This window comes from Podarcis pityusensis (assembly GCF_964106645.2).
Source record: "Podarcis pityusensis genome assembly, chromosome: 14".
Classification (NCBI taxonomy): Eukaryota; Metazoa; Chordata; class Lepidosauria; order Squamata; family Lacertidae; genus Podarcis; species Podarcis pityusensis.
In genome coordinates, this window is record NC_138039.1 from 44548681 (window position 1) to 44558301 (window position 9621).

Below are 9621 nucleotides of genomic sequence, written 5' to 3' on the forward strand. Positions count from 1 at the left end.
TTAATAAAGGGTAAATGTTTATGTCTGTAGACCATTATTATTTGGCTTACACAGGTTTTGCATTCATTACACTACCCTACTGCAGTGCTAGCTGGGGTTGAAGGGTGCTATTTTTAAGGAGAAAGTCACACAAAAATGCTGATCAATTTCTATAAGGATTTTTTTTAATAAAAAAAACAACGAAGACATTTTTTGTGATTTCCTGAGAAAATGTGGAAAACTGAATGTAAGATTGGAAAAATGAGAAACTGGGGAAACTGGCAGATTCATCCATCCCTTATTGTGATAGATGTACATAACTGTCGGTGGAAAATCAAGTCCCTAATTTCACCATGACCCCATGTTGTAAGATGTTTTCAAGTAGGCTTTCCGTTTTATTGCCCTTTATGCTACCAAGACGGACACTGGCAGCCGAAATATATCAGAAATCCTCTTTCACACTATTGCTGGGCAGTCCCAGCAAGGCCCACCATCGGGGTAGGGGCCTAGCAATGGAGACTTTGCGCACAAGCCTTCAAAACCTAGATTTGGCCTTGTTCACGATTAATTGATTTAAATTATGACAGGAATGCTGCAAAGTCAGTAGCATCGAAATAGCCTTTATTGGGGTGGGGGGAGAGACTGCCTCGGACACCCTCTGTGTGCAAAACGCCATGAATTCCTGTGAGGAAAGGCATTTTTTTTTGTGGGTTCTCTTTTGTGCACAATACACTGTGGAAAACGTGTGCACGTATTGGTCAAATGTAGTTGTGGAAAGAGGGTGGAGACATATTTCTCCTTCCTTCGCTCTGCAGGATTTCGGTTTCACTGTATCAAAAAAAAGGCGGGAAAGTGGAGGCCTGTCAGGGCCACCCTTTACCTCACAGCAGGATGTTCAGGGGCTGCAGCGCCTGGTTTTCTCAAAGCGTCAGCCATGAGCTCCGTGGCCTTTGGGGTGAGGGGAAATCACGACACTGAGGAAGGAAAGGAGGAGATCTTATATCCCTCAGCCTGAGGAGAAGGTTGAGGGTGAAAGTAAAATTCAGTGTTTTCGTTGAGGGCAGGGGTGTCAAATTGAATAAAATGGGTTTTTTTGTGGGGGGACAAGTAAGCCCCGACTTGCAAAATCGATCCCATGTCACGGAGCACTCACATCATTTGAAATGACAATGCCCATATACTTTTTGGGGGGAGGGGGCAGCCCCCTCAAATATTTTATTTTGGCTCCTATGGGAAATGGGATCGAGAGGGGTTGGTGGGAGCAGATAACTTTGAAGGGACGGAGAGCTCCAGCACAGCAAACATTTATCTATATTTCTACCTATCTATTGGTATAGAAAAAATAGGGGTGGTTGGCTTTTGCTGCCCAAGGGACTGAGTCCCCTAAGTCTATGATCGGTCAGAGATGAATGGATGGAGGCAGGAGGCCAAAAAAGCATGGCAGATCATTATTTTTTTTCAGTTGCAACCGAGTTATCTCCCCTCCTAGCAAGGAGGCAAGAGAGACCATACCAGGGCAAAGAATAATGTCGGCCCCGCAACCCTCAATATAAACTATGAACCTTTTGAGTTATCTCTTCACCTTGGACTCTGTCAAGAAACGCCCTGTAAAGAAATTCCTGTAAAGATAACATAAAGGAGAAAGTATTAAGAATACCATTATGTTTCGTTATTAAGCTGCCTTAAGCCTGTTATGCTAATAACTCACCCCTTGATTCTGATTGGCTTCATTTTTAATTTGCATCTTCAAAAAAGTTTAATAAAGAATTAGTAAACAACAACAGTTTGATGCAAGGGATACATGTTTGCAAATTTCAAAACCCGTATTTCAAAGAGTAAGTATATTTTGAAGAAGAAAGATTATTCCCTTGTGGCATTTTTCTGCAGTTGCTGAAGGAGGAGTGATCACAAACCAGGATGCTGCTGATTATCTGTTCAGCAGTGATGCTTCCCACCCTGACACAAAAAGGTATATTTTGTAGCTGGCTTTATAGCTCAGTTTTTATCAATACCATACATGGTCTGAAGTCTGGGCATTGTTTCTGCTTCTACTGCTTAATTTCTGGAAGGAGAAGTGTTGGGATGTAAATCAGGTTTAAAATATCCTTTTGTATTGGAAATGCAAGAGGTATCTCACAGATATTTAATAGCTTGGGGATGGAGGATATTTATATATTGTGGGTTATATTGCCTATATACCTGAGAATGGAGATGACGTAAGGCTGTAGTTCCCAAACTCTCCCACCCCCGAGCACATGAAAATTGCTGAGGCTCTTAGTGGACCACTTAATGATTTTTCTGGATTACTGTAGCAATTGTCATGTGCTGCCTGTGCTAGATGCTATATCGTTTTATGTATTTTATAGTATTACAATTTGAATTCCATTATCTTCAAATTGGAAAACTGTTAAATACAATGTGGGAAATAAACAATGCAAATGCAATTAAAACTCAATATGAATATTTAATGTGCTGGATGCGCCATCTCCAACCACAAATCCACATACGGGCTGCAGAACCACTGAATGAAGCTCATGGACCACAGTTTGGGAACTCCTGATCTAAGGCATTTTGCTGCCAAGGCAAAATATCCTAGCAGCACTCCCTTGTGGTGGTAAAAAATATAGCAACAAACAAACTAATTCTATTTAAGGATGCCTCCAAATCCTCTCTACCTTGGCTGATTTTTGGAGGAATTCGTCCTGCTTGAGAGTTAATTGAAAGCTGTAATTAAAACAATTGTTTGGATGTTTCATATTCATTTCTGTAACCCCCTTCCTCTTCCTCTAGAATACACCAGAGCTTAGATTATCTAGAAGACAGAGTCACTGTTTTTCATTCTTCTTATCTTACGGCATGTGTCAACTCTGAAACAAAAAACTCAACAGCATTAGGGCACTTCCTCCTTCTACCTGCCTGCTTGCAGCAAGGTGTGTGGGCACAAGTATCCCCCCCCCCATTTCAATATTACACTTGTTATTTAAGACAGGGATGGAAACCTTGGGCATGTGGGGGGAGGGTGTGAAAAGCAGTCCTTTAGTTTTCTCTGTCCAACCCTTGGCACTCTCACCAGGCCACACATCCCTCACCAACCCAGCTGAGCACCTGCCTCAAGTGCTTTTGCCTGACTAAAACGAGTCCTTGAAGTACTTCAAAGGCAAACATTGTTAGTTAAGTGATGGCCATTACATTGCATCAAATGATAAAGCTGCACTGAAAGCCTGATTCTCTTTCCTTTTGTAATCCCGACAGAAATTAGGGAAAAAAATGGCAGCTTTATATGGGAGCAGATTTCCAACCCTCTGAAGTTGCAGGTAAGAAGAATATCGAATGTACATTACATGATTTTGATTTTAATTTAGTTATCTGTTTTGGTCTGTAACTTTTTTATTTTAGATTTTCACATACAGCATTTGTATGCACAGTATGGAATAGTACTCCAAAATGAAATAACTGAAATTTGCTGAAAGCATGAACTTGGTATGTAGTTTCCTTCCTTCCTTTAGAGCTGCCATTTTTTTATATCCACAGCCCAGTCAACCTGTTGATGTAAAGTGCCACAGGGTGGAAGAAGAGACAAAGGCCAAGAGAGGGTTGGAGAAAAGGTATATTTTGTATCAGATGATATTGTTGGATGTCTGTTGTTTTATGCAGTAGCTAAAATACACTGGTGGTGGCATGTGTTCAGTGATAGTGTGGATTAGCTAAAGTCAGTTCTCACAGCTAGTTCTCAATTCTTAATTTTTCATTGTAAGATATCATTACCACTCCACCAACAGTAATTTTATCAACAATGCCCAGAGTTGTATGCAGAGTTAATCATCACTGGAATTAATCAACATGATTATCTTAAGTCTATTAATTTCAGTGGGTCTACTCTAAGTTGAGCTTGGATACCCGATATGAAAGCATTAATTAGCTCCCCTCACAGAAGGGAAGTAATTTGAACCAAAGAATGTTAGTCTGCCCAACTGAGCTCCCACAGCCAGAAAATATGTCTACATCAGGTTACTTACCATCATCATCATCATCCTTTTTATTTGACCGTCAGTCAGAAAAAAGTACATTTTGTCAATACACAGTTAAAAACATCCAGGAAGATTTTAAAATTTGGCCAACACTAAAATGGGCTAAACAGATAGCCCCATATCAATACAGTCAATTATAGTCTTGCGACGCTTAAAAGCTAAGAAGAGAAATTTGGCCATCAAGGAAGGTATAGCTCTAGTGGCGTTATTCAGCAAGTGTAAAACCTGGTTTTCTCCGGGTAGGAAGCTGAATTGACATAGGAGTGGGTCTATAAAATTTTGTCTAAGCTCTGCATAAGAAGGGCAAGTCAAGAGAATGTGTTCGGTGGACTCAACCACCCCCATGGCACAATGACAGGTTCTCTGGGCGTATGGTACTCCCCTGTACCTTCCCCACAATATCGCAGAGTCAAGGACATTTAATCTAGCCGCTGTAAGAAGTCTACGGTATTCCACATAGTGGATTTCTGCAAGGTAGGGGGCTGGTATGGTCCGATAAATCTGGTCCCCTAGGAACATCCCTGGTTTTACCTGGGCTATGTCCTCTTGTCTGGCAATGTCACTCAGTCTCCGGGAGATCACAGCTCTAGCTTGATTGTACGTCATAGACTCGAAGTAAAGGAGAGACAATCCGCAGGATTGAACCTCATTAATGACCTCCCTTTCCCACGATGATTGGAAATCGTCCCTCAATATCAAGGGGGCAATACCCACTGGTTTAAAACAAAGCTTGAGCCATAGCCAGAGCTTCGTCTTCAAGGCCACATACCGTAGAGCTTGCCAGCCGACCTCTAATCTCATAACCGCACCCGCTACCGAGGGGGGAATCCTAAGGATGGCTCTAAGGAATCGCGTTTGGATAGAATCCAGTTTCAAAAAATCCCTACGGGAGCCTAAAGAGATGCCCACCAAAAGAAGGGGGAGGACTTTCATTTGAAAGAGTCTCAAAGCTATCTTCACTGATTGAGCCTGATTCTTAGCATATAGAGATCTAATCTGGATGGCTGCTTTAGATGCGTTAGTTGTTATATAGTCTCTATGGGCCAGAAAAGACCTATTTGGCCGTATTACTTGTCCCAGATATTTAAAGCAGTTAACCTGCTCTAGGGGGATCCCGTTCATCGACCATCGATGGAGTCTCGGTCGGGCAGAGAAGACCATGATCTTGGTCTTAGCATAGTTGGGTTGGAGCTCATGCTGATCACAGTATTCATGTAGAGCTTGCAACATTCTCCTCAGTCCAATAGGGGATCTGGCAAGAAGTGCGGCGTCATCCGCATACAGAAGAACGTTCAGAGATCGGCCTGATAATTTGGGGGGGTGGAAAGCATCATTGGCCATGTGAGTCACCAGTGAGTTAATGTAAAAATTAAACAATGCTGGGGCCAATAGACAACCCTGTCTTACCCCTCTAGTGGTGGTAACCGGGTTGGAGACTAGGCCTTTATTGTCTAGCCTGATTCTCAGAAAGGTGTTTGTATGGAGGCTGGTAATCAGATGAAGGAGACGGCGATCAATCTTTGTAGCGGCCAGTTTTATCCATAGCTGCTTTCTAGAGATTCAATCAAATGCCTGCTTAAGGTCAATAAAAGCCACATGAAGAACCTTTGGGGCTTTGCCGGCATACTTTTCCGCCAGGTGATTCAAGGTTAATATTTGGTCTGTGGTAGATCTTCCAGGGCGAAAGCCCGCCTGTTCATCGGCAATGATATTGTCGTCCTCCATCATCAGGTTACTTAATGCATCTTGTTCCACTGCCTTGGCCTATTATTTTATTTATTTATTGAATTTATATACTGCCTGGAGGTCTCAGGGCAGTGCATACTAGAAGTCATATAGGGCGGTCTCTACTAGAAGTCAGTTATATTGGTTTTATTCCACTTTATCATATGGTGCTTCTGGACAGGTTTTGTTTGTGGGAATAGTGCTCCTCATGAATGCAGGTTTGTTGTTTTTTGTTTTTCTGTGTCTGCAAGATGTTATTGGCATCAAAATGCCAGCTTGTATGCTCCCCCACTTCATCTTGATTTTCCCATTCTGGGGGAAATCCTGTAAGTTAAAAAATCTGTTTCTGGCAACACATTTAGAATATATCACTGGTTGTGTACACCAGTGATATATATTGGCATATTACTGCCCAAAAGACTCATAGGAACTGCAGTTTACATCAGAGCTACAATTCAAAGCCCTCTTAACAAACCACAGTTCCCAGGATTTGTTGGGGAAAGTATGTGCTTTCAGTATATGTTCCATATAAAGTCACAACTTGTTCACAGTAGTAAGCTCCCATATGGAAGCACCCATGACTTCCAACCAAAGTAATTCCAGGGAATTGACAGTTCCAATAATCTTTATGAAGAGAGGATGCCTTTTAACAGTTTGAACGTGTTTGCTTCATTAATATAAATGTCTGATGAATCATAGCTGGAGGCTGGGTCTAGATAATACAAAGCAGCACAAGTTAAAAATTATGCTCTTGTAAATCTCTTTCTTCAGGGCAGATTCTTGTCTCTTGAGTAACAAGCTGATGGAAAACAAAAATAATAATCTGGAATGAAAAGACTTCTCTGGTGTTATATTGATTGTTGTAAAAAACAAAAGGCTTTTGAAAGTGTAAATAATAGCAAAATTTCTGTCTGAAATTACAGTGAAGACAATCAAATCCCAGGGACAGTAGAAACAGTGAAGATGGCATATATTCCACTACAAGATTATCCAGCAAGCAATATGGTGATAGGTAAGAACAAAGCGTAGTTTAGGATTTATCACTATTAGGATTTATCACTACAGTATTATGCACATGACCTCAGTTTTAAGTACAGCATAAAGCCAATACAATAAAACACAAAACAAAGATTAAAAGCAGCAAATTTTAATCTGATCTTCATCAATGAATGGCAAACTATAACTTGCTCAGTTAGATAAGTTAAAAATCTAATTAAACCCCTGGTTAAACAACTGCGGTTTTCCTAGAGACACAGGCTCTGTACACAGTACACACCATACATTTAAAGCAAATTGAAGGGACATTCTTTCTCCCAAAGAATTCTGAGAACTGTGCTTAATGGCTCACAGAGCTACAATTCCCAGCACCCTCCACAAACTACACTACAGGCATGCATCCTTAAGTGCATTTGAATAGAACTGGTGGGAGATATGGGACAGCCTGGCTTAGAGAAATGGCAGGAGACCAGAGTCCTTTGTGACAGCTACTTCTTTAGGAACTGTGGTCTCAGTTTAGTTAGGTAAAGTTCAGCATCTTGAATTGGGCCCAGGAGCAAAGAATTAATCTTTTCATAATTGGTGTAATGTGGGTGAATTTTCTACTAACTGAAGCTCCCAAACCTCCTGCAAGGGTGGTCCCACATAACTCACATCGCAATAATCCAACCATTGCAATAATCCAACCATCACTCTAGCCAGATTACAGCGGTACCTCGGATTACAGATGCTTCAGGTTACAGGGGCTTCAGGTTACAGACTCCGCTAACCCAGAAATAGTACCTCGGGTTAAGAACTTTGCTTCAGGATGAGAGCAGAAATCGTGCGGTGGCGGAGCAGTGGCAGCGGGAGGCCCCATTAGCTAAAGTGGTACCTCAGGTTAAGAACAGTTTCAGGTTAAGAACAGACCTCCGGAACAAATTAAGTTCTTAACCTGAGGTACCACTATTGCTGTCCAGAAGTGGTCATAGCTGGCAAGCCAGACATTTTTGGTAAAAGGCACTCCATGCCACAAAGACAACCTCCATCTAGTGACAAGACTGGATCTCAGTGTACCTTTAAACTGTGAAGTGTGGGTTTAGTTAGTATGGTTCAATTAATTTCATTTCATCTGTTTTGCCAACAGTTTCTGACAGGACTGAAGTGAGTTTGTTATTGATTTCAGATATTAAAATTGAATTGCATTTACAATCCAGAAGCAATCCTTTTCATCCAGTTTTAATAGTTTTTTAAAAGCTGCAGTCAAAATAACATTACATTTATTCATGCAAATACACACAATTTAAATTAATGATATATATCTCTCTTTATATTCCTGTCCTTGGGTTATGACATCAGATCATAGAACTGTAGAGTTGGAAGGGACCCAGCCAGATCATCTAGTCCAACCCCCTGCAATGCAGGAATATGCAGCTGTCCCATATGGGGATCAGGACAAAATGAAATATGACACTATAATTTTGAAATCCCTGAATTTTCTGTCTCTCTTTGAAAATTTCATTATTTTAAGAGCAGGTGTGTGTAGGATTGGATTGTTGGGCTAGTGGAGGGCTTTTTAAAAACTCTTTCCCTGTTCCTCTGTGCTGTTTAAATCACCTTCTCTCAAGTTGCTAATTGTGTCCCATTAGTGGAAACACAAGGGTTCCCCAGCCAACAAAAAAAATTGCTTTGTAATTAAGCAATTTTTAAGGCCTTCCAATATTTCTTTCTGTGCTTTGCAACATTTCTTTCTGTATTTTTTAAAACAATATTGAGATTGTGAAATGTGTACCTTTTAACCTTTACTTCACAGGTTATCCTTCTGCTAAAGAGATGAACAAATTCCTTGGGGAAATACAGGATTTCATTCCTGGCTGCTCTGATTACTTGGCATACTGGATTCCAAATGAAACAAGTATTTTCTCTGATCGGAAATCAAAATTAAAACGGAAGTTATAAGTAACATTTAACAAACGCTCCCTGCCTCTGAATATTCTTCCTTGTGATCCTCATTCTTAATTTTGCCAGATGTGCTTTACTCTGAATTTTCTCCTGAAAGGATTGCCAAATTTACATTAGAACGTTTTGTCCTGCACGATACCTTAGAATTTGAACAGTTAAATTCTGTAAATAATTTATAATTTCAGAACTACAAAGATTTTGTTTGATTTCTGTTCTATTACTAGAACTTACTTAAGCCAAATAGCAATGGTTTCAGTATTACTACTTCTGCACAGATGTGTGTGTCTACTTTTCAATGAAGCTGTTTTGGTTGCTTACAGAGGTCATCTATAATACAAGGAGAAACATTCTGAATTGCAGGGTGATAAGTTTTAGCAGCCCAATTTTAGGTCTTGCTTTCAGGCTTCCCACTTGCATCTGGTTGGCCACTTTGAGAACAGGCTGGTTGACTAGATGGGCCGGCAGCCTGATCCAGCAGACCCTTACGTTCTCGTTCCTGGTACAGCTTGTGAGGTAGAAAGATGCAGTTGACAGCACATCCAAATGTGATAGGAGAACACATACTTTCCATAGAGAGTGTGAAAAGTTTGCACCTTGGCACCTTTCACTAGGGCTGGGAAAAGGTCTCTGTCTCAGATCCTGTAGATCCACTGCCACATGTGGTGCTTACAGATTGAAGTTTACTGTGGAATCAGAGCTGCTCATGGATGTAAGTTTGTCACACTGTCTACATCAGGGGTCAGCAAACTTTTTCAGCAGGGGGCCGGTCCACTGTCCTTTAGACCTTGTGGGGGGCCGGACTATATTTTGGGAAAAAAAGAACAAATTCCTATGGCCCGGAAATAACCCAGAGATGCATTTTAAACAAAAGCACACATTCTACTCATGTAAAAACACACTGATTCCCAGACCATCCGCAGGCCGGATTGAGAAGGCGATTGGGCCAGATCCG

At 41.0% G+C, this 9621-nt stretch overlaps 1 protein-coding gene across 6 annotated transcripts; it reads left to right on the forward strand.

The window, feature by feature from the left end:
* The first annotated feature begins 75 nt into the window (after positions 1 to 75).
* TERB2 (telomere repeat binding bouquet formation protein 2) lies at positions 76 to 8682 on the forward strand. Of its 6 annotated transcripts, none has more exons than XM_080980561.1 (7): positions 76 to 226; positions 1867 to 1948; positions 2770 to 2909; positions 3232 to 3293; positions 3511 to 3584; positions 6656 to 6744; positions 8521 to 8682. In XM_080980561.1, the coding sequence occupies exons 1-7, from the start codon at positions 211 to 213 to the stop codon at positions 8664 to 8666; spliced, it is 609 nt and encodes a 202-aa protein (XP_080836687.1). In that variant the 5' UTR covers positions 76 to 210; the 3' UTR covers positions 8667 to 8682. The 6 variants fall into 6 exon arrangements, with proteins under 6 accessions (XP_080836687.1, XP_080836686.1, XP_080836688.1 ...); XM_080980560.1 differs by lacking the exon at positions 76 to 226 and adding an exon at positions 318 to 360; XM_080980562.1 differs by lacking the exon at positions 76 to 226 and adding an exon at positions 318 to 345.
* The last annotated feature ends 939 nt before the right edge of the window (positions 8683 to 9621 follow it).

Excerpts from the sequence above, each read along its gene's own strand:
- TERB2 (XM_080980558.1), top strand. The coding sequence starts at position 387 with ATGCTACCAAGACGGACACTGGCAGCCGAAATATATCAGAAATCCTCT. Across the intron at positions 1,949-2,769 it reads TCCCACCCTGACACAAAAAG|AATACACCAGAGCTTAGATT; the intron begins GTATATTTTGTA and ends CTCTTCCTCTAG. Across the intron at positions 3,294-3,510 it reads CCAACCCTCTGAAGTTGCAG|CCCAGTCAACCTGTTGATGT; the intron begins GTAAGAAGAATA and ends TTATATCCACAG.